The sequence below is a fragment of the Vipera berus genome (genome assembly GCF_964194415.1).
Source record: "Vipera berus genome assembly, chromosome: 5".
Classification (NCBI taxonomy): Eukaryota; Metazoa; Chordata; class Lepidosauria; order Squamata; family Viperidae; genus Vipera; species Vipera berus.
The window spans coordinates 62,126,322-62,154,266 of NC_138207.1; the positions used below are offsets into that span (position 1 = coordinate 62,126,322).

The 27,945-nt window shown below is 37.6% G+C and overlaps 1 protein-coding gene across 1 annotated transcript; it reads left to right on the plus strand.

Moving 5' to 3' along the window:
• Nucleotides 1-347: 347 nt before the first annotated feature.
• On the plus strand, nucleotides 348-27,502 carry GPR26 (G protein-coupled receptor 26; the record flags this gene model as incomplete). The annotated part of the gene is made up of 3 exons (XM_081328265.1): nucleotides 348-1,066; nucleotides 16,980-17,093; nucleotides 27,271-27,502. The coding sequence occupies 3 exons, from the start codon at nucleotides 348-350 to the stop codon at nucleotides 27,500-27,502; spliced, it is 1,065 nt and encodes a 354-aa protein (XP_081184391.1).
• Between the last annotated feature and the right edge of the window lie 443 nt (nucleotides 27,503-27,945).

Sequence of the window (27,945 nt, forward strand, 5' to 3'; positions counted from 1 at the left end):
TACTTGCTGAATTGCTGAGAGGCATTAGGACCAATAATGAAACATCTCAGAAGACCTGCTGCTCAGAGTATTCTGCTTTCTTTAGAAGAAAGAAAGGATGATCCACACGGATGATCCACACGGTTTGTTTTGTGTTTTGTTTTTTTAAATCACCCCCTTTGTAGTTTAATGGCCATTCCCATTGCTTTTTGTGCCTCTCTCTAAAAAGCATTGACGTGGAAAGAAGCAGCAGCAGGGGGTGGGGGGGACTGCAGCTCTTCTAAAAATACGGAGGGCATGCAGGAGTGCGAGCAGGCTGGGGAGGAGGAGGAGGAGGGTGTGAGAGTGCCTCACACCATGTTTTCTGGATGCCAGCTGGGTGCAGTTTTGGAAATGTTCCTCCTGTGAATGGAGGCACCATGAACATTTGGGAAGTGATCCTGGCTTTCTTGATTGTGGTGCTCATCCTTGTATCGTTGCTGTCCAATGTTTTGGTGCTGATCTGCTTTCTGTATAGTGCAGATATCCGCAAGCAAGTCCCGGGATTGTTTATCCTCAACCTGACCTTCTGCAACTTGTTGATGACTGTTTTGAACATGCCCCTCACTCTGGCTGGGATCATTTACAAGAAACCACCTGGAGGAGACCAGCTTTGCCACATAGTGGGGTTTTTAGAGACTTTTTTGACTACCAACTCCATGCTGAGCATGGCAGCTCTCAGCATTGACCGGTGGATAGCAGTGGTATTTCCTCTGAACTACCATTCCAAGATGCGCTACAAAGATGCTGCCCTCATACTGAGCTACACGTGGTTACACTCAATATCCTTCCCAATTGTGGCAACTTCTCTTTCTTGGGTAAGATTCCACCACCTTTATGCCTCTTGCACCCTGTGCAACAAGAGACTGGAGGACAGGACCCAGTTTATGATTTTCACAGGAATCTTTCATTCCTTTAGCTTTCTCCTCTCTCTCATAGTCTTGTGTTTCACATATCTGAAAGTGCTGAAGGTGGCACGCTTTCACTGTAAAAGGATTGACGTGATTACTATGCAGACCCTTGTGCTCCTTGTGGACATCCATCCTAGGTAAGGAGATGCCTTCATCTTTTACTAACAAGATCACACACTACTATTTTGTTGGACAAAATTATCGTCTGTCTGATTCCAATTATTTTAAAATGCAGCTCTTCCCTGCTTTTCTTCTGCATTTTTCTATTCCCAGATTCCACCGTAGCTATAAAATTTATTGCCAATAATATTTTGAAAATGTGTTAGGGGTGTTTGGCAGAGAAAGAAAACTCATCTAGGAATGTGTTTTGAAGGCAGTCTTGGAACCCCAAAGTTTACATATGAATGCATTTCCTTTAGAGTAGTGCATTTCAACAATTTTGCTAGTGAGTGAATAGATCCAATGCCTGTTCATTAATGTTAATCAGTGTTATTCATACATGCTGTATGAACAAAATCAAATGGCAATTTCTGGTTGCCCTTAAGATATGTCAGTGGGAAAATAGCATACTACATGTCATTCTGGGTTTTGTTTTGTTTTGTTTTTGTGCATTTTGGAATGTCACTGTAAAGTCAATAACTTTCCTTGAAGGAAAATGCCCAGAGAAATATTTATTCCAAAATAAACACAAGCAACCAACTAGTAAAAATACATCAAAAATAGCATTAAGATTCAAATTCATATTGACAACTAAAGAAAGTTGAGTTAAGTGTACTCAAGAGTCCTTAAATCAACCCACATTTTCTATGTACAGTAAGGTGAATCTCAAGCTAGAGGTGAAAGAAGGAATCATTATGATAAGAAAGCATAAACAGTGGGAAGGTAGAAACTGGGTATAGAATGAGGAAATATAACTGGAAGATCTGTGAAATAGAGACTTACAGAGAAGAAGTGAGAAGATTCAGTGGGAAAACTGATCTAATCATCTTAGTTAAACTAGATTTTGCTGTAGGGAGATGAAGAAATGTTTCGAGGGGCAAAATCACAGAGCAATCTGTTTAGTTTACTGAGAATTCAAAGTATTTGTGTGTTACGTGTAGAGGTGTGTGTGGGAGGGATCATCCGGAAAAAAAAAAGAAATGTGATGGATAATATAGAAACTCACTGTAAAGATGTCACTGGAAGAAATAAATAAAGGTGTACACAAGGTTCAATTATCATATATGAATAAATGAAGTAGAAGTAATATACTCTAGTAGCTTGTCACCTCTAACAAGAAAAAATAATTTGGGATTACTGAAACTATAATGATATTTATAACACAGAATACAGTACAAAGAAATAATAGACAATTGTGCAGAGAAAAGAATAAGGAGTAATATCACACATTTTTACAATGGGTCTCTACTTTTAGGGGAGTGGTAAGCAGATTTTGAATTCTGAGACCATGCTGTGGGTGTTCTCACAAAATGGCTGCTTGGGAACTTTTCTACTAATAAAATGGTGGTCATTGGGGCGTTTGTATGTTTCACTCTTAGTTTTAATAGTATTCATTTTTAACCCCAATTTTTATATATTTATATTATGGTTGTTACACGGGCATTATCTTATTGTATTATTATTCATCACCCTGAGTTGTCTTGGTGAAATGGGCAACCATATAAGCCTAATAAATAAAATAATAAATAAATAACCAATCAGAAAATACTAACTGATTAGAATGCCAATCATCTTAATCCCATCTCTTACAATGTTCCTAAGGGCCTTGCCCTTTTGTTGGGCAATTGAGTATACTTAAAGCATAGAGACACTGTTGCCATTCTTTCTTATTTTCTAAGATAAAATTGAAGTGATCCATAGGGGAAGAATATTGTGCTGAAGTTCTTTGCTTTATTATTAGTCGAGCATCCCATTTTTAAAATTAAGGGTACTGAAAGATTTTTTTAAAAAATGATATATGGAACTAGAAACTGAGGGGTTGCCAAAGTAAGTGGCATATAAACTGAATGAATGAATGAATGAATGAATGAATGAATGAACGAACGAATAAATAAATAAATAAATCATCCTCTCCCCCCAAAAAACCTCAGCCGTAGGCTAGCATGAAACAGGAAGTAAAGGTCTATCATTACTATGGGAGTTGGTCAGAAATGAAATTCAGATTAATGGCCAATCCATTGCTTGACATCTCAAGACCACTTAAAATCAAGGTACACAAACTATCGGGAAGTTATGATTAAATGTCCCAATATACATTTATATTTAAAAATAACACCGGACTGTAATTTAGATCAAGGTTGCAGCATTCATGGAAGTGAACCCATTCCAATGGCAGCATTCTATAAATCACTATAATTTAGTAACCTAGAGACAACTTTTAGAAGTCTTATATATAACACAGCTAGTTCAAACTTGAATCATTTTGAGGCAAATTATTTTGAATGCTTTTTCAGAGTAAAATGGAATTTCCAGTAAAATGGAATGAAAGTTATGTGAATTGGGAACAAGGAAATTAATTTATAGAAGAATTCTAACACAATTTAAAACACATGATAGACATGTAGAAGGCAAGTAGTACAGTGGTGGGATTCAAATATGTGAACAACTGGTTCTCTGTGTTGGTGCCGCTTCCGGAAGTCCATTCTGGGCCCGCACAACAAAAAATTAGCTACTGGTTCTGCCAAAGTGGTGCGAACGGGCTGAATCCCACCACTGAAGTAGTACTAGAACTTCATTTGGTTAAAAAAGTTTGCATAAAGGGGACATGTATTTCTATCAGAGGTTAAAGTATTATGGGATAAGCACTTTAATAGATGCAGAGTCTCTTTATCATCAGACACCTGTCTGAGATTAATTTGAAAGTGGAGTATTTCCTTTATTTCTAAAGTGACAATGTGCTTTTGGACAAATTATAAAATGGAATATTATAAATCCAGTACAAAACCAAGATCTGAAACCAATTTTGCAAACACCAAAAGGGCCTTTTATCATTGTAATTAGAATGAATATTAAAATTAAAATTAAACATTAAGTTAAATATTTTCCCTATATGTCTTTTAAGTAGTTTAGGCTATTAATTAAGATGAAAGTGAGGTTAGTATGTGGTATCTAATATCTAATATTTGATGTTATTTGAAAATATGTCTGGGCTGTTTGTGATTAATCAGTGTTTAAATATAAGTGAGGGGCGTAGTGGCTCAGTGGGTTAGGACACTGAGCTTGATGATCAGAAGGTCGGCAGTTTGGCGGGTCGAATCCCGAGTGCCGCATAGCAGAGTGAGCGCCTGTTACTCGTCCCAGCTTCTGCCAACCTAGCAGTTCGAAAGCACGTAAAAATGCAAGTAGAAAAATAGGGACCACTACAGTGGGAAGGTAACAGCATTCCGTGCACCTTTGGCGTCTAGTCATGCCGGCCACATGACCACGGAGACGTCCTCGGACAAGTGCTGGCTCTTTGGCTTTGAAACGGAGATGAGCACCGGCCCCTAGAGTCGGAAATGACCAGCACACATGTGCGGGGGAACCTTTACCTTTACCTTTAAATATAAGTGAATAATTCAGAAGAAAAAGAACTACACTCTGGAATATATATATATATAAATATCAGTGTCAGTCAATTGATCTCAAAGTTATAGTGATTCTACAACTAAAATGACTTCTGGGAACCACAGCTATTTCCCATAACTATTATCAATTGCACTCCTTTGTATTTCTTTTTTCCTTCATACCTTACAATTCATGAGATAAAGCTTCCTTCTGACTGTGATGCTTATTACAGAAATATGGATTATATTTGGGCATTTGAAGGAATGATGCTAAGTAACCAAATCAACACTTCTCGATGTGCTATATAGCACATTATAAAGTCACTTATAGGCCTTCTATTAGTGACTAAAAGAGCTCAGAATGGCAGTTGTACTATTTTAAGTAAGAAGGGAGAATCTCTGGTGTTTTACACTTGAATGATTAAAGATTGACCACTAATTGTAAAAAAAAGTAGAATGCCCACGTATCTTTTGAGGATGCTTTAAAACTTCTAATTTGTTAATTTTTGTGAAGGATTTACAGAGAAATTGAAACCCTCTAAAGCAGACATGTCAAACTCACGACGTCACATGACGTTGTGCGACGTCTCTGAACCTTTTCCCATTGCCGGCAATGGGATGGACGTGGTTTCTCTGTGATGCTCCAGCCCGTGGGCCAGCAGTTTGACACCCCTGCTCTAAAGCAAAGGTGGACAACTCCTTGCTGCATCACTGTTTGTTTTCACATACAGCTGACTTAAAACAGTTAAATTTTAATTTGCCTCAACAACTGACAGCACTTAGCTGACATTAACTAATTTCAGAACCTAAGCAGGGTCAGCCCTGATGAGTACTTGGATGAAGGTTGTTAAATGAGAATCAGATGGATTCATAGCTGTCTCAGATGGATTTGTAGCTGGCTGACCAGCTGTATTCAATATCTGGTCCTCAATGGAACTGCATCTGCATGTAGGGAAGTGTGTAAGGGGTGTCCCACGGCTCTGTTCTTGGCCCAATGCTCTTCAAATCTTCATCAATGATTTGGATGAGGGGATAGATGGGGAACTCATCAAATTTGCAGAAGACACCAAGTTGGCAGGAATAGCCAGATGATAGGCTTAAGATACAGAAGGATCTTGACAGACTGGAACATTGGGCGCTATCTAACAAAATGAAATTCAATGGTGAAAAAAGTAAGGTTCTACATTTAGGCAAGAAATACCAAATGCACAGGTACAATATAGGTGGTACCTTGCGCAGTAGTAGTAACTGTGAGAGGGATCTAGGAGTCCTAGTGGACAATCACTTAAATATGAGCCAGCAGTGTGCTGCAGCTGCCAAAAAAGCCAACACAGTGTTAAGCTCCATTAACAGAGGGACAGAATCAAGATCACGTGAAGTGTTAATACTACTTTGTAACATCTTGGCAAGGCCACACTTGTAATACTGCATCCATTTTGGTCACCACGATGTAAAAAAGATGTTGAAACTCTAGAAAGAGTACAGAGAAGAGCAACAAAGATGATTAGGGGACTGGAGGCTAAAATATATAAAAAATGGTTGCTCGAATTGGGTATGTCTAGTTTAATGAAGAGAAGGACGAGGGGTGACATGATAGCAGGGGTTGCCACAAAGAAAAGGGAGTCAAGCTATTCTCCAAAGCACCTGAAGGCAGGACAAGAAGCAATGGATGGAAACCAATCAAGGAGAGAAGCAACCTAGAAGTAAGGAGAAGTTTCCTGACAGAACAATTAATCAGTGGAACAACCTGCTTCCAGAAGTTGTGAATGCTCAAACACTGGAAGTTTTTAAGAAGAGATTGGACAATAATTTGTCTGAAATGGTATAGGGTTTCCTGCCTGAGCAGAGCATGGGACTAGAAGACCTCCAAGGTCCCTTCCAACTCTATTATTATTATTATTATTATTATTATTATTATTATTATTATTATTATTATTATTATTATTATTATTGTTGTTGTTGTTGTTGTTGTTGTTGTTGTTGTTGTTGTTGTTGTTGTTGTTGTTATTTAGAAAACAAATAACAATATTGGAAAATGGTACCTTTGGAATTATTGTTGAGACTGAAGTTTAACTTTGATGACATCTTTGCCTTCTAGCTAGCATTTTTAAAAAAATCATATTGAATAATGTCCACATGAGATTGCGGTAGCAGCTGAAGTTTTAGGTCTTTTGAGGATATGTCATTGGCTATGGTTAGAAGGAGAATAGTTATTATCTGTATATTTCATTTGTGAAGCTTAAGCATGTAACTTATATTGATAATTTTAATAATTATAAATAAATGGATTAATTACATGAAAAATTACACTCAATATTCTTTGTTCTAATCATTTGCCCTTTTGGCTCACCCTTCATTTTCTTTATCTCATTTGCTTTTTAGTATATAGTACTGAACATGATTTTAATTACAGATTGTGTACCTCCACATGAACGTAATCTTGTAACCTTAGATGCCTCTGACTTAAGGCATTGTTGTTAGGATTAACTTCCTCCATCACAGCTTTTTTGAACATCATGTTAAGTAAGGATGGCAGACAAGAGGGCAATTTGCTTTATGTGTATATAATTGGATTCCTAAATTGTATGGATATAAAGATGCAAATTCCAATTTCAAAGCAAAAACTCAATTTTACATGGAATTAATTTTGAAAGACTGCTCTACCGTTAGTATTATTTTGTTTTCCAGTGCTAACTAACAAACTACAAGTTGGCTTGAGCATCATGTTCCTAGCTTTCCCACACTCATAGCTGGCTGGGAAACTTTAATCAAAGTTGCGCAGCAAGATTATTTCTGCTAGCTATATGCTGGCGTAGAATTCATTTTCCATGGAATGTCTACATTTCTTAAGCACATTTATATTCCCAATTGCAAGAAACTTGATAACAAAGACTATTAGTGGGAAAACTGATAAAGCAGAAAGTAGTTTATAAAAATAGATGTGTCAAAAAGTTTGAATCATTGCTTAGATAAACAAGAGGAGATACTCAAAATTACTCTAAATAGGAAAACTGCATATTACCAGAATTCATACATAAAGATATTTATGTACATACAGTATATACTGGAACTAGTAGAACAAATATATAAATGATACAGCATGACGTCTCACATTCTGTTTCTCTTTGATCTAATAATAGGAAGGCTGTTTTATTTATATAACAAAATGCATTAATCTTGGAGTTTTATAAACATTCTGAGTAACATATCCTGGGAATAAATTCTACTGAAAGCAGAGAACTGCTGTGTAAATCAAGAGCCTTGGTGGAGCAGTGGGCTAATGCCTCCTTAAGTAACACCAGCTGCCTGCAATTAGTGCAGGTTCGCATCCCACCAGGCTCAAGGTTGACTCAGCCTTCCATCCTTCCGAGGTAGGTAAAATGAGGACCCAGATTGTTGGGGGCAATTAAGCTGACTTTGTAATAATGCCGCTTGGGGATGTGTGAAAGCCCTAATAAGCAGGCATATACATAGAATGAACGCTACTGCTAAGCTTGTAAGCCGCCCTGAGTCTTTGGAGAAGGGCGGGATATAAATGGAATTAAAAAAAATCCATTAGACCATTAACTGAGCTATATAACCAGTGAAAGCCTAAGTATTAATATTGTGATATTTAAAAAGCTTGAGCTAAAATGCCAACTACCGCATTTTGGTAACCAGTACTTGTTTCTTTGGAGCAAACAAATAACCTTTGAACAATATTGTAACCAAACAAAGGAAGAAAGTATTTTAAAACTGAAATAGTTGAGTCTTGGCAAAGCAAAGTTCAATATTTTATTTAATTCTGCACGCTGAAAGAAGACTTTGGCAAATCTCTTCCCTACGGTTGCTAAGGAAATTACACAGAAGTGTCCTTGAAACCTCCAGAAATTTTTTATCAACAAGTAGCTATGTTTTTTTTCACCTTTAATACCATTATTTGTCATAAATACTCTCATTCTTCAATCACAATAAATACTCTATTTTTTTAGTATAGTATTTTAGAATAGTGTTCTCTTTATTTATTATTGTCTTTTCCCTCTCCAAAAATATCACTATATTTTTTAGAATCCTTTCTCCTTATCCTTCTATCTGCCAATTTGGACTTTAACTCATCAAAATCAATTAAGGCATGAAACTTTTATTTTTGTAAACAGGTTTTGCTGATGTTTGAGACAGGTTAGATATGGGATATTCCACAATAGAATAATCTAACTCTATCTAATCTCAGAGCTGAGTGATGTGCCCTTTTTTCTTTCTGTCCTTTATCTACTTTTTAAAATGACATTTCTAGGCTTCCCCAGTCCATCCTAATGGACTCTGGGCCATGAACAGTAAAAAAATATCATTAGAATTAAAATAGAATATCCATTTTGGGAGTGCTCCTAAATACCTAATTGTCATTGGATTTGTAGTGGTATAATAAAGAGTATGTTTCTACAGCAATAATTTGTTCTGGCTCCCAATCATTTATTTATTGTTTATGACATTTACTTGTCTTATCCTGCCTTTATTTTTTATGAACTCAAAGCAGCATATGTATCCAATACTCCCACCTCCTATTCTGCTGGGCACAATTTTAAGTGCTAAACAACTTTCAACTTGGTTGCAAGTAGTCCTCAACTTACAAGCACAATTGAGCCTAAATTTCTGCTGCTAAGCAAGACATTTGCTAAGTGAGCTCTGCTCCGTTTTACAACCTTTGTTGCCACAGTTCTTAAGTGAATTGCTGCAGTTGTTAAGTTAGCAACACTGTGTGAAGTGAATCTGGCTTCCCCATTGACTTTGCTTGTCAAAAAGTCCCAAAAGATGATCACATGAACCTGGGACACTGCAACCGTCACAAATGTGAGCCAGTTGCCAACCTCTAGTTTTGATCACGTGGCCATGGGGATGCTGCAACAGTCATAAGTGTGAAAAATGGTTGTAAGTCTCTTTTTCAGTGCCATTCTAACTTCGAATGGTCACTAAATGAATGGTTGTAAGTCAAGAACTACTTGTATCTGAGAGATTGCCTTTCCTGCTATGAACCAGCCTGGTAACTTAGACCAGGGCTTTTCAACCTTTTCACAGATTGTACCACTTTTAGGACATGACTATATTTGAGTACCACCAGTGCTTAGCAAGGTGTCAAAAACTTGATGACTAAAAAAAAAGGAGGGAGGATTTTGGGTTTTACTGATTAGATTCATTTGTTGTTATAGAGATGGCTAGTTTATAATATTATGGAAAAGTAAAAAGTTGAGGTTCAATGTTAATGCTTCCTTCTACTGCAGACATGTCAAACACAAGGCTCGGGGGCCGGATCCGGCCCACGAAGTGGTTTCATGCGGCCCGTGAAGCCATCCTGGAAACAGTGAGGGAACGGCCGCCACTGCCTTGGCCCCGGCCCAGAGACCCTCCTTCTGCCAGAGACCCTCAGATCTGTCCCACTCCTGCCCAGGCCCCCATAGGCACCCTTGATGCGAACGATGTAGAGCTGGCCATGCCCACCCAGTAGGCCATACGCACTCTAGCCACACCCACCCAGTAGGCCACGCCCACCCAGGCCATACCTACCCGGCCCCCTGAGGGCAACCGCAATGCTGATGTGGCCTTCAATGAAATTGAGTTTGACACCCCTGTTCTACTGCAACAGAGGAAGTCTGTTTTTTCCCTTCTCCCTCTCATTGATGGAGCAGTGGGCTAATGCCTCCTTAAGTAACACCAGCTGCCTGCAATTAGTGCAGGTTCGCGTCCCACCAGGCTCAAGGTTGACTCAGCCTTCCATCCTTCCGAGGTAGGTAAAATGAGGACCCAGATTGTTGGGGGCAATAAGCTGACTTTGTAATAATGCCGCTTGGGGTGTGTGTGAAAGCCCTAATAAGCAGGCATATACATAGAATGAAGGCTACTGCTAAGCTTGTAAGCCACCCTGAGTCTTCGGAGAAGGGCGGGATATAAATGGAATTAAAATAAAATAAAAATAAATAAATTTTTCCCCCCCTCCTTTTCCTCCTCACTGTGCCCTACTATTTGCTTTCGTATTTTTGTATTTTATTCTATAATCTAATAAAATGTTACAAACTGTAGAAAAAAAGGGGGGAAGTGCCACTTTTAACTTGTTTGGTGACAGTTCCTTTGCTGAATCACTTTCCCTTTGTACTGACAAATGTATGATGAACTTATCCATATTTATTAATATGCATCACTACCAGCTGGCTGGTCGGCCCTTCTTCCTCTCTCCCTCTCCTCTTCTTCCTCCCTGCCTTCTGAGCTCTCCTTCCACAGTGTAGTAAAAATGCACACACACCCCAGTCCCTTCACTGTACCCTCAAAAACACAGGCATCAAGTGCAAAGCAAGAAAGGCTCAAAAAAGCCTCCCAGAATAAAGAAACACTAAGTTTTCTTTTATTTAAGCTGCCTCAGGCATGTCTCAGTTTAAACAATCTAGCAACCAGGGTCCGGCAATTGCAAAAAGTGATAACTTTAAATTAAGCTTGTCTACCTAGAAAGAAAACTTTCTAAAAGCCATAGACAGACTCAAGATAAGGGAGTAAAACTAATTACATTTGTTTAAAGGGATTAAACCTACGGAAGCCAACACTTTGGACTCATTGCTAGCCTTTGTGAAACAGACTAAAATATTCCAACAACCAAAGCACACAAATGAGCCTCTGAATTATAAAATGCTGTAAAAACTATACAAAAATCCTTATAGTAATTCAATCAAGCTGCCAGTTGACCAGAAACCCACTGGTTTCTGAAATAAATCAACCTTCTTTCCGACATTCTTGCCTCCTGGCTTTTCATTTCATCAGAGCTGATTGCATTCTCCTGGCTGGAGAAAATGGACCAGGGGACCTTTACTTCCAGCAACAACTGCTTCTTCTTCCCTGTCTCTTTTTCCTCCCTGCCTGATGAGCTCTCCTTCCACAGCTTCTTCTCTGTCCCCTTCTCTTTTTGTCTTTTTCCCCCCTTTCCCACCAAAACCGCCTACTTTTATATCTGCTCCTCACCACCCTTTTCTCCAGTTCACCTCCAGCTCCACGTTGCTTCCAGAAGTGCCAATCAGCTGGAGCCCTGCCAGCGTTCCTGGGGCTTCTGCTGAGCCCTGACAGTCCTGCACCTACAGCTGCTTCTCCCTCAGGCTTAGGTTGCTTCAGCTCATTCCCCTCCCCCACTACACTTCTCTAGGATGGTTGCATACCACCTGCCACATGCCAAAGTACCACTGGTGGTACATGTACCACTGGTTGAAAAGCCCTGACTTAGAGGACCATGTGAAGATGCCTCCACTATAAGAAGCTCAGCTTTTTTAATGGTGTAAGAGAGGGTGTTCTTCCAAGTAGATGCAGCCTCTTCTCTTTTAAGTATTTAGGAAAGTTGCCAAAATGTATCTGTCACCAAGCTCTTGATGTTAATTATTTTATTGCATTTTACTGATCATGATCTTAATTTTTTATTTTTACTTTATCTTTGTATTTGACATTCTTAAAATTCCGTAAGTTGCCTTGATTGTTTACTCAAACACAAATATGGGATATACATTTCATTATAGAATAAATTCATAGACACTCATCATGGCAATATGTGACTCCAAAACTCCTCAAAAAGGTGCCATCAAATTATAACTTTTCAATGAGATGAAAAGAGATAAGATGCATAAAAATCTTATCAGTTGCAATTGAACTTAAGATGTTACATTTAAAAATGAACCCATTTATTGATCATCTTTGCTTTTTTCCTGTTTTTGTCTTTGTTCCATCTACCCCTTGAGATTTGGTCCTTGACCCAGTATTTAAAGGCTAGTTCAGTCCTTGATTGAAAAGAATTAAAAAGCTCAGCTATAAATACTATTCCTCTTATAGCACTGAAATTTGTATTACAGTCAGACAAAATGTCAAGAAGTACTATAGCCTGATATAATTTACCACTGTGATAGGATTGGTACACACTGGAAAATTCAGCACTGGTTACACCCAGCCTTTTGATTTTGGTACCCATATTTTTACAGTACTGTACTGATTGTATATTGCAAATTTATGACTGGGAGAATTTCCCCCAAAATAATTCCCAAAGGCCCTTTATATCAAGATAATGTACTAATTTGATCTCCCTGGTGACTGAATGCTAAGGCATCATGAAATTAGAAGGGAATGATGTTTCATATGCAAACCATCTGAAGACATAGCATCTACATATAGCCTTCTTTGTGATAAAATGTCTTATTCATTCTTCACGTGTGATTTTTTTAGTGTCCTGAATCCCCAACTTTCACAATCCCTATTTTAGCCTACTTTAAGCATTTAAACTAACTCCTCCCATTATCCTACTGATGCAGCAAATTTTACAGTACTCGATTCAAAGTATTTAAAAATACACAAAAGCTCTGTTTCAAAATAGCTATTTACTGTTCTGTTGAATTAAGGTTGCATGTATTAATTTAATGAATAGATTAAGGAATAAATTAATTGTTCAAATTGGACCTAAAAATCAACCAAATATACCTTATAATCAAAATGGAATCTACAGGTTCATCACTATCTTTCTTCCTTTCATTCAGTATAGTTTAAAGCATAAAAATTATTTCAACTTATAACTTGGAGTTCAAACATTTCCAGAATCAGCAGAACATTTTTTTTCAAATCCATAATATTCCACATTCAAAATATTTTGAATTTGAAAGGTTTAGCATATCTCTAATGTATCCTTTCCTTCCTTCCTTCCTTCCTTCCTTCCTTCCTTCCTTCCTTCCTTCCTTCCTTCCTTCCTTCCTTCCTTCCTTCCTTCCTTCCTTCTTTCTTTTCTTCTTTCTTTTCTTTTCTTTTCTTTTCTTTTCTTTTCTTTTCTTTTCTTTTCTTTTCTTTTCTTTTCTTTTCATCTCTGTCATTTTTTTCTTTCCAGTCTAAGTTCCCTGTTCTTTTACCACCCAACATTCACAGATTTCTTGATTTTTTTCCCAATTCACTAGTAAAGAATAATTATTTTCTGGTAATATGAAAAATATTGCATCAGAAACATTGCATCCAGACTGTTACATATTTTGAGAGCAATATCAATGCTAGTTCCACTTAATTATTTAAAGCAGATTGACAAAGGAAGGGAATAGAAAATGAACTCATCAGATTGGCAGATGACACCAACCTGGGAGGAATAGCCAACACTTTAGAAGATAGGCTCAAGACCCAAAAGGATCTTGACAAACCTGAACTCTAGCCCTATCCAACAAAGTGCAATCCAGTGGTGGGGAAAATAAGGTTTTACATTTAGGCAATATAAACCAAATGCATAGGTTTAGAAAAGGTGGTACTTGGTTCAATAGCAGTAACTGTGAGAGGAATCTAAGAGTCCTAGTGGACAACCACTTAAATATGAGCCAGCAATGTACTGCAGCTGCCAAAAAAGCGAACACAGTGGCTATAAGGTATATAGATCCAGAGAAGGAAATGGTCTCTGTTGTACCACTTCACTTATAAACTTTATTAGAATATATTCATTTGGATGCTGTCACTTGTCTGAAATGGTATAGGTTCTCCTGCTTGAGCGGGGCGCTGGACTAGAAGACCTCCAAGGTCCCTTCCAGATTCTATTCTATTCTATTCTATTCTATTCTATTCTATTCTATTCTATTCTGTTCTGTTCTGTTCTGTTCTGTTCTGTTCTGTTCTGTTCTGTTCTGTTCCGTTCCGTTCCGTTCCGTTCCGTTCCGTTCCGTTCCGTTCTGTTCTGTTCTGTTCTATTCTATTCTGTTCTATTCTATTCTATTCTACATGGTGAATTAAAGACATCCATCCTATCTCAGATGACTAAAATGTTCCCCCAATTGTCCTATTTCACAGTGACTTGGCTTCACATCAATTGAACAAACAAATTTACAAACATAAATTATACTTCACCACAGTTACTTTTCTAAACTATGTACAAAAAATAAACTGTTTTATCAGGCTCTCATGGTTATTTTAGGAGCCTGATAGCTTTTCACATGGCAGAAAAAACCCCAGAATTGGCTCAATTTGTCAGTCATTGTGATCCAACTGCATCTCATGCAAATTTAATCATCCCCTTACCTTAGCCCATTCCCAGGCAGAATAACTTGAATCCTACGTTTGCCATGCAGCTTACAAGCCATTTTTTGCTTTTGGTTCTTTTTTTTTAAATGTCTTTGAGTCAATCCTGACTCCTGGTGACTCTCTAAAGAAGACTGCAGTTTTCTTGACAAGATTTCAGAAGTAGTTTGCCATAGAGTTGAAAGAGACTGACTAGCACAAGATTACCCAAACAACCATGGTGGCATGATTTCTCAGTTGCTAACCTGATAGCAATAGCACTTAGACTTATATACTGCTTCAAAGTGCTTTACAGCCCTCTCTAAGTGGTTTACAGACTCAACGTATTGCCCCCCCCAAAATCTGGGTTGTCGTTTTACCAACCTCAGAAGGATGGAAGGCTGAGTCAACCTGATGCCTTAAGCACCACACCAAACTAGCTCTTATTATTCTCCACTTATTGGTTCCTCCTTATTAGCCAAATAAGAATAGGAAGGATAGGAAGGAAAGGAGCCAAATACTTGTTGCTTTGATTAACAATTGTTATCACATATATTTAACAAAAGAAATTTTTAAATATATGTAGAACAGCTTATTTGAATGTATTAACATCATATGAAAATTAACACTGTATGGGCAAATTCAAAATATATTGTGCTCAAGGTAGAATCAGTTATAATGATATCGGGCTTGAGCAATTTATAATCAAACAGCTGGATCTCAGTTTACAAGTCATCTATGATATTCCAAGATAACTTGATAAACTTTATAAATGTTTTCAGTTTATCTGGACTGCCAGATTAGGATAATATTTTACATTTTGTCAGATGACACAACAGGACCTACTAATTATGTTCTTATACTGAATTATACACAATTTTTGTCTGAAGGATTGATGTTAAAAATTCATTTGTATTTCAACTCAGATAAACTCAGACAACACATTTGTTGAATAAGCACTGTTGAATTGTATTAAAAAAATCAATAAAAACTTATAAAAATAATTTGTATTTCATGTGAAGTTTTCTGTCTTTCCATTGTAACAGTGAAATAAGGAATATCCAGACTGGATTGCAAATCATGGTTCATCTAAGGTTTACTAGCCTGAAACTGCTGTTAGTCCAAAGGGAAGGTTCCCAGAGATGTCACTAGAGCTATATTTAATAGAAGTTGTCTTTTCCATAAAGTGAAGCCAATTTTTAAAGAGCCATCTATCCCTCTTTCTAAATAACCTGCTCCTCTAATTTGCAAGCTTACTTGCATGTTTCAGATTAATATTTAAAAGTTATTACATTAACTTTAGTTAAACTTTTGGTAATAGCCTGAATCAATAAGGGCTCAATATATGATTTATCACTTATGTCAGCTTTACAGGTCATTGTCAGATTGCTTATTATTATAATTGAATCCATATATATTGTTTGAAATGTCAGACCAAAGGGAGAAATCTAATGCAAATGAAAGCGGAATAGGAAAATCTCTCATTTGGATCCTGCTGCTTAGAACTGAAGATCAGAGGTGGGGGAGATATAGTTTTTTATTCCTATTATATTTCCTTCCTTCCTTCCTTCCTTCCTTCCTTCCTTCCTTCCTTCCTTCCTTCCTTCCATCCATCCATCCATCTATCCATCCATTCATTCATTCATTTATTTATTTTATTTATTTTATTGGATTTATATACCGCCCTTCTCCCGAAGGACTCGGGGCGGTGTACAGGGCAGTTAAAACACAATATACAAAGTTAAAAATAAATTAAATTAAATTAGCCCCAACAAATAAATCACATTCTAAAAATTTAAGATTCCAATCCCTCAGTCCAGGCCGGCAAGCTCAAATAACCAAGTTTTCAGGTTGCAGCAAAAGGAGTGAAGGTCGGGAGCCGTCCGGAGCTCAACAGGGAGCTGGTTCCAGAGGGCAGGCATGCCCACAGAGAATGCTCTCCCCCTGGGGGCTGCCAGTCGGCATTCCCTGGCCAACGGCACCCTGAGGAGGCCCTCTCTGTGGGAGCGCACAGAACGATGGGAAGTTAACGCCGGCAGAAGGTGCTCTCGTAAATAATCTGGTCCCATGCCATTTAGGGCTTTATGGGATTGTATCCTTTAGACTTCAGATTGCTATTGCTACTTCTTTTCTGCAAATCCGCAAGGTTCTGAAAACTAAAACTGTGCAGCCCTACATAGATTTTGTATATAAGCGCACATACATATATTCAAACTTTATTTTTTACAACATGAATATAAGCAACATGGGGTACATTAACTTACCATATATCTACTTATGTAGGATATCCATAAATATAATTTATATTATAATATGATTTGTTGCAAAGGATACATTTTCTTTAATGTTTTGTCAAGAAACATTAAGATCCAGAAAAATAATCCTACACAATTTGAATGCCTCTTGGAAAAATGCATATTGAACTGGCTAAAGAAAAATGTGGAAATACAACCTCAGTTTATAATTGACTTTTCTGTTTGTGTCAAATGCTGCATAGTGTAAGAGAGCGATGTCTAGAAGAACAAAAGAGACGGAGACAACGAGCAACCAAGAAGATCAGTACATTTATTGGCACTTTTATACTTTGTTTTGCACCGTATGTAATCACAAGGTAAGTTTTATGCCACTTCAATCCTTTCCAAACAAAGATATACCCAATGTTCACTAGGCAACATTCTGCTCAGGATTTTTTTTTCACTACACTGCTTGCATTTTGTTTCTTGCATTATAAATATTCCAATAAATGTTGTGAAGACTGGAATGAGATTAGAAAGTTTTTAGAATGTTGACCCTAAAATGCAACAGGTCTATTATGCTCTGTAATGCATAAATACTTGTACCCACATTTATTTGTGTATTGATATTTCAAGCCATAGCAAACATCTTTGAGGAAGATGTCATGTCATATATTTCCATAATGCTTATAGACCTGTATTTTATGATGTTCATCTCTAATAAAATTTATTTGTCCATTTAACCTTGGATAATTTCCTGACACTCTCTCATATTACTTTGCTCCCTTTGGCTATTACTAGTGACATCTTTGCTCTGTGCCATATTACAAATATATCATTGTAAAAGAACATTTCGAGTGACCTCCACATGGTGATGATTACTAATAGCCCAGCTTTATCACTTTGGAACCTCAGCCAGGATTTATCACTGCTAAATATATTAAAGAAGATTAGAAAAATGCTTCTAGTAATAGTAACATAATAGGAAGGGAGTATATAGCCAAAATATATGCATAGGTAGTCCTTGCTTAGTGACCACATTTGAGACTGACAACTCTGTTGCTAAGCTCGAAGGTCACTAAATGGAAAATAACATGACTGTGACAGATTTATGACCTAACTTCCCATTTCATCATTAAGGAAGTCACCACGGTGAGGCAAATCATGTGTCTGTGACTTCTTATTTTACTTCTGCATTCTCTATTACAGTAAATCTGCTTATCACAAGTTGATTGGGAAACACACAAATGGCAGCTATATGATTTCAGGATGCTTCAGTGCTTGTAAATGTGAGGATTGGTTGCAAAGTTGTTGTTTTTTTATAGTATTGTAACTTTGAACAATTGCTAGTTCAGGCAATTTGTAAGCAAGGACTGCCGGTGATAGAGTTATTAATAAATAAGAGTGTATAGTTTAACTAACACAAGATCACAAAAATCTCAGTTCTACCACGATTGTCAAAACAGTTCACTACTACTGCAAAATAAAGACTGAGGGGAAAACTGTAATCAAAAACATCATTTAAAATTGTTCTAGTTGAAATAAATTATTGAAATGTTGATTGTGGTACTTCAGAAACAGCACAAGAGGCAAAAATCTGAGAGATTATGCTAGCTTTTATGAACATTTGGAATGTGTAGATTTATTTATTTATGGAAAAAATAAGAATATCTTGGCACACATATGAAACTTAAAGCAGTATGCATACTGATGTTAGTTTCCTGGTGCTAATAATTAATGTACATATGTCCAAACATGAGGAGTTTATCAAATACAGTTCTTATCTTTCACGTCTATATTTTGACTCATGAATTGAAATGTTTATCTGGTACATGTAATAGCTCTTATCAAGTGTTCTTTGAATAAATTATTTATCCAGCCTTGGTATCTCCATATTGCTGGATTTCAAATATTTTCAGTGTCCAAAATTTTCAGTTATAGTGGTCTGTGGTTATGCCTATTGAGAATTCTGTGTGTTGTTTTACCGATACATTCGCAGACATTGAGATCAGGCAGGCTGTTTAAAATATGTTAAATCAAATTCCAAATTTGAAGAGAAAACTGCTTTGGTCCAGTTGATCAGTAATCTAATTATAGTCTCGAAGGGACTTACGTGCAGTTAACCCAGTTACCTCAGCAGGCCTTTAGGGTCATGGAAAGTCCTGCAGGGAACACCCAAAGCCCCTGAGTTACTACCCGATGTCCTTGGAATGACACCAAGGGAGGTGGTTTACTATTTCTGTAGTTCCTTATTTTATCTGTAGAGTGCCAGTTCTTCTGAGTGGTGAAGTAAGCAATGTAGTAAGTATATAAATATGAGTATCACAGTGTGTTCAGGGTTCCCTCTTGCTTTGAGGGGCCCATCTTTATTCAGCTGAATAAACATGTATTGCTCAAGAGACAAATATCGGGACTCTTGTCTTTATTTTACTGAGTAACACCTGAAAATGAACAAAATAGTCCCTGGTAGATAATCATTACATCATCCAGATTTATCTGAGGCATTGTATTAAAATAATTCTTCCCTTACTGCCCCAGTCAATTTCAGAGACTAACAGTGATATAATATTCCTTAATCTTGGCAATTGTGCTTCCCCTAAAATATTTCATATTTGCATGAAATTAAGGGGATTAATTAGGGAATTTAAGACGAGGTACTCTCAATATGTTGAAAATACCTAGCAGAGTCTCTTTTTTTCCATCATTATAAGACTAATCTATCCTGCTATTTGATCAGTGTTTGGAGAAAACAATGTGTTGGGACAGAGCGATATATTTGGGAGAGAAAAGATAATGGATTAGTGTTGCAAGGTATTGGAATGAGAGATAGCTTCTTTTAGTTTCTTCTCTGGAGAGTAGGTATATAATCAGATTTTTCATTTTTGTGGTTACTGGCTCAAAAGACATAATAGTGCAAAATGACTGTTTTTCATTGTACTACTTGATTTTTTGTTTGCTAATTTGTCAGTTGACATATTGATTGTGAAATACTCCTCCATTATAGCTTGGACTCATTCCCATAGTGGTTAGTTTGGGGTATGAGGTAAACATAAATAGATGACCTATGAGTAGAGAAATTACCGGTAGATTGGGATGGATAGATAGATGGATTGATGGATGGATTTACTATTATGTAGTTGGGCTTATATGATCAAATAAGATGGTTAAGAACAACTTTGAAAGACAAAAATCTCTTCTGCCTGATCACTATAAAATGTGTTTATAATGTATAGATAGATAGATAGATGGCAGAGAGAGAGAGAGAGAGATGATGGACAATAGATAGATCATGATAGATAGATAGATAGATAGATAGATAGATAGATAGATAGATAGATAGATAGATAGATAGATAGATAGATAGATATTCTAATGGATCAATTTAAAATGACAAATATAATTTAATACTGTCTAAAATAATTCAATATACATATCTATATAAATGCACCATGAATTTGTGTTTAGCAAAAAAGTAATAGCTTGATCTTTGCCATTTCTACAAAGTCACTGGAATAAGTATAAGGCAGCTTTCTGTTCTTATAAGCAGTACTCTGCTTGTGCATGTTCTGAAACTCTTCTAAATCATCCCTAGCCAATAGCATCTTGCAGGGGTTGATTATTACTTATTTTAATTAGTGTCCAATATTTTTTGTGCTTAGTTGTTTTCTGTAGGCATATAACTTGTGATAGGCTAATACTTGAATCACCCTATTATCTGATACCAGTACTGATCAGTTAATGTTAAATGTGCTTTATCAAATATAATTAAATTTAAAGAACATTTAGGCTACCAGTATTGGGAAATGGTTCACTGTAACTATTTTCCTGAACAAGAATTGGTTTTATTCTCCTAAATATATATCTCAGTTTTGTCTTACTAATTGTTTATGTGCCATTACATCATGTCAACTCTTAGTAACAACATAGATTTTCTCCTTGTATTGGGCAAATTCTCCTCATCCACCAATTTCTAAAAATATATAAACAAATTTACTTATACAGCATTCATACATTTGAGTGTCTGTTAATATTAAATTGCAATATTTTGTAGTTTTATTTTTGTCTTCTATTTTATGCTGACTGTTTAAATGCTTTTTTTAGAAGGCAAAATTGATGGCAATTGATCTGCCAGTAAGTTCAAGCATTCCTTTCTATAAAGAGAACAAGATACCTAATGTCAGGTTGTAAAAACAGGATATAATGCAGAACAAACAAAGGGTACAGTCACCATGTGCTTTGCTGCTTTATCTGATTTAACTGTAACAGGAAACAGGAAACTCTACCTAAGACAAAGAGAACCATAGATATACCATAGATCCAAACTTGTAAACACTGCCATTTACTGTCTAAATCAGGGGTCTTCAAACTCGGCCCTTTTATGACTCATGGACTTCAACTCCCAGAATTCCTCAGCCAGTGTGCCTGGCTGAGGAATTCTGGGAGTTGAAGTCCATGAGTCATAAAAGGGCCAAGTTTGAAGACCCCTGGTCTAAATACTACTGTGGTTGTTGCACAAAAATATATTCCAACAATGAGTTCCAACATATGCTGACTCTGTAAACTGCAGGGGTGTCAAACTGTCGGCCCGCAGGCCAGACACATCATCCGGAAGCCACACCATCCATTGCTGGCAATGGGAAAGTCATTCCGATACATTGTGCGATGTCACATGACATCGTGAGTTTGACATGTCTGGCTTAGAGAAGGCTGTAAAGCACTATGAAGGGGTATATAAGTCTACTATTGCTATTGCTAGTAGTAGTAGCAATAGAATGCAAGAGCACATGTGAATGATAACCTTGTTTTCTTCTGCACAGCAGAACTGAGCGATTAGAATGGATGTTCTTAAGGACAAAAATAATCTAGCACTATCATAGAGAAAGTCAACAGCATCATTAAACATGTGTCAAAGTTTACACAGCTGCAGAGCTTCTACATAGCTGACTCAGGAATTCTGGGAGTTGAAGTCCATGAGTCATAAACGAGCCGAGGTTGCCTACCCCTGGTCTAATGGTTAAGGCACCATACTAGAAACTGGGAAACCAATCTAGGTGACCTTTGGCCAGTCACTCTGTCTCTGCCCAATTCATCTTACAGGGTTGTCGTTGTGAGGAAAATAAGAAGAAAAAAGAATGTTAAGTATGTTTTCTGCCTTGAATTATTCATAAAAATAATAAAGAAGGGAAATAAATAAATTGACCACCAGATGATCTGTATACTATTCTGAGGGCTTTTAGGACTAATATATGGCTAGTATTTTCTAAATTTGCTAAAATAATTTTTCCTTTTATAAAGCAAGCATGCTAGGGAGGTCGGCTATTGTCTGTCTCTGATAAATTCCAGATGCAAAGATCTTTTTGAAAATACTGAAACCATTCAAATTTGTAATCCCATGCCTGGATCAAGAAATGGTCTAGACCAGAGGTCCCCAACCTTTTCGGCACCAGGGACCGGTTCTTCTGGAGAGAGGTGTTTCCGCAGACTGGAGGGTACGTAGGTTTGTGTGCCGCCTGCATCTCGCGGATGGGGCTTTACTTGTTTGTGCGGCCTGATTGCTGGCATGCCATGGCCCAGTACTGTTGTGGACCCCTGTTCTAGACTAATGTGTCTCAACCTTGGAAACTTTAAAAAGTGTGGACTTCAAGTCTCAGAATTCAATTCCCAGCATTCTGGCAATTGAAGTCCAGACTTGACAGACTTGAACACTGGGCGCTATCTAACAAAATGAAATTCAATGGTGAAAAAAGTAAGGTTCTACATTTAGGCAAGAGAAACCAAATGTACAGGTATAGTATAGGGGGTACCTTGCTCAATAGTAGTAACTGTGAGAGGGATCTCGGAGTCCTAGTGGACAATCACATCAATATGAGCCAGCAGTGTGCTGCAGCTGCCAAAAAAAGCCAACACAGTGCTAGGCTGCATTAACAGAGAGATAGATTCAAGATCACGTGAAGTATTAATACCACTTTAGAATGCCTTGGTAAGGCCACGCTTGGAATACTGCATCCAGTTTTGGTCACCACGATATAAAAAAAGATGTTGAGACTCTGGAAAGAGTACAGAGAAGAGCAACAAAGATGATTAGAGGTCTGGAGGCTAAAACATATAAGGAACGGCTGTTGGAATTGGGTATGTCCAGTTTAATGAAGAGAAGGACTAGGAGTGACATGATAGCAGTGTTACAATATCTCAGGGGCTGCCACAAAGAAGAGGGAGTCAAGCTATTCTCCTAAGCACCTGAAGGCAGGACAAGAAGCAATGGATGGAAACCAATCAAGGAGAGAAGCAACCTAGAACTAAGGAGAAACTTCCTGACAGTTAGAACAATTAACCAGTGGAACAACCTGCCTCCAGAAGCTGTGAATGCTCCAACACTGGAAGTTTTTAAGAAGAGATTGGACAGACATTTGTCTGAAATGGTATAGGGTTTCCTGCCTGAGCAGGGGGTTGAACTAGATGACCTCCAAGGTCCCTTCCAACTTTACTATTATGATTATGATTATATCTTAAAATTGTTAAAGTTGAGAAACATTAATCTAGACTCAGAAAGGCACAATCAGATAATGATAACAGCTACTGCCTAGAGTTTATTCTTAGATTAATGGTTAAAGTTATCTTTTGCTGTCTTTGCCATGTAGTTTATGTAGACTTTTATTACTCTCTCCCTAAAAACAGAAAGGGAGTTATATTCCCCCTTTTAAAATTCAAATCATAATTGCATCTAAGACACTTGCTTGATTCCCTAACATAAAAAAATACCAAGCTCTGCAAAGGGCATTATTCTTTATTTTCAATATTCATTGAAATATTTATTTCATTATGCATGGAATGAGTCCCAGTGGCTCATATCTATTTTTTCAAAGCTACATATAGATTGACAACTTAAAGATTAATCAATTGACATTAGTGTATGAATTATATTTTTCCTATAATGAGACACTTTAGCTTCTCCTTTAAAATCTCTTGTTCCTTTTCTTTGATAACAATACTGTAAAACCTTCTGAATACTGAAAAATCCAAAATGGCCTGTATACATTTAAATATTTTTAATAGAGATCTTACAGATAAGAGTGGCACACACTGCATGTGAAAATTCTAAAACTGACAGTTTGACAGAAATTAATTATAAGAAAGTGGAACTAATTGTTCCCTTGAAGGTCATATATGCTACAGCTTTCCAATGCTACCATTATATTGTAGTACTCATAAATATTCTTGGTGTATTGGTTCATTCTGCAGATGCAGTTGTGAGCAAGTTCTTTGACTGTTCTTTCTCTATGAAGGAAGATTCCCATATTTGTCCTCTCTCTCTCTCTCTCTCTCTCTCTCTCTCTCTCTCTCTCTCTCTCTCTCTCTCTCTCTCTCTCTCTCTCTCACACACACACACACACACACACACACACACACACACACACGGAGGGAGGGAGGGAGGGAGGGAGGGAGGGGGAGAGACAGAGACCAATGTGCTTTACTTTGGTCCTGAAAGATGGGAAGAAAGTATGTTGATCTCAGGAGTGAGGCCAGTAGAATCATGGTCCTCACATAAGGGCAGCAGATTTCTGTTCCTGCTTTTACTATCACTCATTCTTTGATGACAGAATGCAGTGGGGGTGAGGCATGGGAGCTTGAGAACTTTTCCTGTCTCAAAAGCCAGACTCTTCAACTCATAAATTTAGGGTGCACATTCACCCAGAAAGAGCATTTGTGAACATCAACCAAAAAATAGGAAATAGTTCCATCTGTAGGGAACTCAAAACAAATGCCTCAATAGAGGAGGGAGGAATTTGCTTTTCTTTGAAGTTATCATTCCCAGCACGCTTTCTTCCACTACCCCTTTGTACTTTTCTACTTCATTTCCTCCTAGGATTAGGATAGAGCCAATGTCTCCATTTCAGCTAAAGGAGAAAGAAAAGGAGAGAGCTCATATTAAAAATTAAATGAAAGGTCACTAGGAGATCAATATCTTCAGTATTGATATCAATATCAATATCTTCCTGCCCCCCCCATAAAAAGGAACAGTGATTAAACAAGTTTATGTCCACTCTGTTAGCCAAAACAGTGCTCTGTGGCTGGATAGAGAGGCAATCTCGAAGTAGGGCAGTTCATTGACCCTCCACAGATTTCCTCTCTGTGCAACATGGAATATTTGTAGAGAACATTTTTTCTATTTTGTGATGAAATATACCAGATCCACTTGATTTGGCTTCAACCTGCCTCATAAATGGGCTAGTACCAAGATCGATGCTATGTGGTGCAGACATGTCCTCAGAGATGTTGTGTAGTGTTTTTGGTGAACTCAAATTCCTGTTGCATCTTTCTTCCCCTCTCATCCATTTTCATGAGAAATTACACTCAGGAACTGAACTTGGACAGTACAGTGCCTAAAAGGTGTGTGTGTGTGTGTGTATAAAATTTATGCAGGAAAAGATTTTGTTAAATCTAACAAATAATGAGCATCCATTTATTAGTACTGATAATATGGGGCATTGTGTGCCTTCATCATTGCTCACTGAAATTGTGCAAATAATCTGTCCATAACAGCAGAATTCAGTATATTTTCTCATCAGATTCTCTGGGAGCTGTTGTAGAAATGCAGAAGAATATTGTTACTTCAAGAATTTTAATGACTTAATTTTGATTGCTGCTCCATATTAAGAAAAATCTAGAAATTTAGAGCTTATTCTGAGTTATCCAGTTTGTTTTTCCACTTTTCTTTGCTAAATAATAGAGTCAAGAGCAGGGATCTTCAGATTGCTGTAAAAGTCTAGGACAGTGGTGGTAAACCTTTTAGAGACCGAGTGCCCAAACTGCAACCCAAAACCCACTTATCTATCACTGGGTACCAGGTAGGAGTGGCCCACTGGGTGGCTGTGGCTGTGGTGGTCATGGAAGATTGGGTGGGTGTGGCCAAGGTGGGTGTGGTCACCTCAATGTTGCTCATGGGAAGGGACACCTCTGGGGGTGGGTAGGGTTGGGGGAGCTCCAGGAGGTCTCTGGCAAGTGAGGCAGTAGGCAGGAGACTCATCCTGTGGGGTGAGGCGAGGCAGGGTGGGGTCCCATTGCCATGGGGCAAGACAAGGGCTGGGGCAGCTGCTGCCTGACACCATCGGCCCCCGCACACAGAGGCCAGCAAGCGCATGGGGGCCAAGGGTGTCTGTCAGTAGCCACAGCCTGCCAGCCCCTCGACAGACACACTCTGGGGCTCCGCAACCCGTTGTCAGCAGTTCAAAGAAGCCGCCTCTGAGATAGATGGTCGGCCAACAGCTGAGGAGGTGATGTAGTGGGTCGTCCCTGGGAAAAGGAGAGCATGCGAAGCCAGGAGGGACAGGATTGGGGGGAGGGAAACCAGCCATGCCGGGATGCATTCAGCCATGTGGGACCTCGGCAAATTAGCAGGCAGCTGGTTGAAGAGGGACAGTTGCCACCTCCGAGGCATGGTGCAGTCTTATAAGCATAGCAGGGCTATGAAGACATGGTGACAGGTTTTAATAAAGCTTTGGGGTGACTGTTGTTTGTGGGGAGCTTCTGCACAGAACTTAGCATAGGTACTATGGAAACTGGAAACTGGCCACCCTCAGGATACCTCTGCTGTTGTTATTAAGTAGCTCTTGGCAGCTTTAAAGAGATATGGATATTATATTGCTTGGTATGTACTGTATGCTTTTTATGTTACACTTTTATGCTTGTTATGTTATGCTTTTTATGATTGTTTGACAGAATAAAGCTTAAAATTCCTTTATTTACTGCTGTGTTCATTGATCACTCAATTGGCAAAACAGGAGGTATGCACACATACATACTCACAAACTTTCTCTAGACATTATGCGAAATCTTTAACAAGCCTTGGGGATGCTTTATTTCTCTACTGTAATTATATTCTACAGTATATAGACTTTCTGCAATTAGTATGATGGTGTCCAAGAAAAAATTATCTTGCTATTTATTTATTTATTTATTTATTTATTTATTTATTTATTTATTTATTTATTTATTTATTTATTTAGCATAATCCTCAGACCAACCATCGCTTATTCAATGGGAAAAAGTGGTACTTGTAACCTTTGCGTTCTCTTGCTCATTATCTAGTTAGCACTAGGAAGATTACAGGAGGGAGAGATAACCATCTTCTTTGCCCAACAATTTTGACAATAAAAAATCATCCCTATTAAAAAATATCAGTTGGAAAAGAAATCCGCTTTCAAGCCACCTTTTGTCCACTTCTCTGCATCTCAGTGGAAAGTGTCTCCACTAATTGCATAAATACAATGGATTTAATATAGTTTCAAGAATAAAGTTACCCACCTCATTTTGATATAAAAAAGATAGTGTATTTCTTAGAGACTAGACATATCGATTGGAGAACATGCATTAAACCAAGTGGCAGTTTTATTTATGTCCAGTAATAGTTTGTTACTTTCTTATGCATATAAATTTCTCAGAGGTTATGACTGGTAGAGATAGAGTTCTTGAACGTTGTTTTAATGTAGAACATTCAAATGCTCGATATCTTTATCTGAGACTAATTTTTTTTCCTTTCTCTTTTTTTCTTGGCAGATTACTAGAATTGTCATCAATAGTTCCCATCAATGCTCACTGGGGAGTTATTTCCAAGTGTCTGGCCTATAGTAAAGCTGTTTCAGATCCCTTCGTTTATTCTTTGTTACGACATCAGTATAAGAAAACATGGAAAGACATAATAAATAAGATGCTGAAAAGAGGCTCAATAAATTCATCAGCTCTCAGAAGTGAATCACAAAGTCGGAATTTTTTGCAAGGGAATGAATGAAGAGGCAAGAACTGTTTTTTGAAATGTAGCATAATGCTGGTGGACAAAAGCTGAGGAATGGTAGGCTGGCATCTCTGGGATCATCTTCCGACAATATTTTGGAAAGCCTGCCTGCTGAGTGTTCAGCAATTTAGGTAATTAATTTCAAAGCAAAGCTGGATGCCTTTTAATTCTGGCATACAATATAGCCTACAGGATCTCCTTCAGCTTCATGAAATATGTCCATCCATATCCACAAAGACATAATCTTGTTTTTATTTAAATATGGATTTGGTTTGGATTATAGTAAAGGATGGTGCTTACATGCCTACCATCCCCTTGAAATATGAAAACACTGGACAACTTTGTGACACTTTTGATATGTAACATCAAATTGACACCTGCTAAAATGTGATTACATAAAGTACATGATCTGTTATAAATAGACATAACTATTCTTCCTA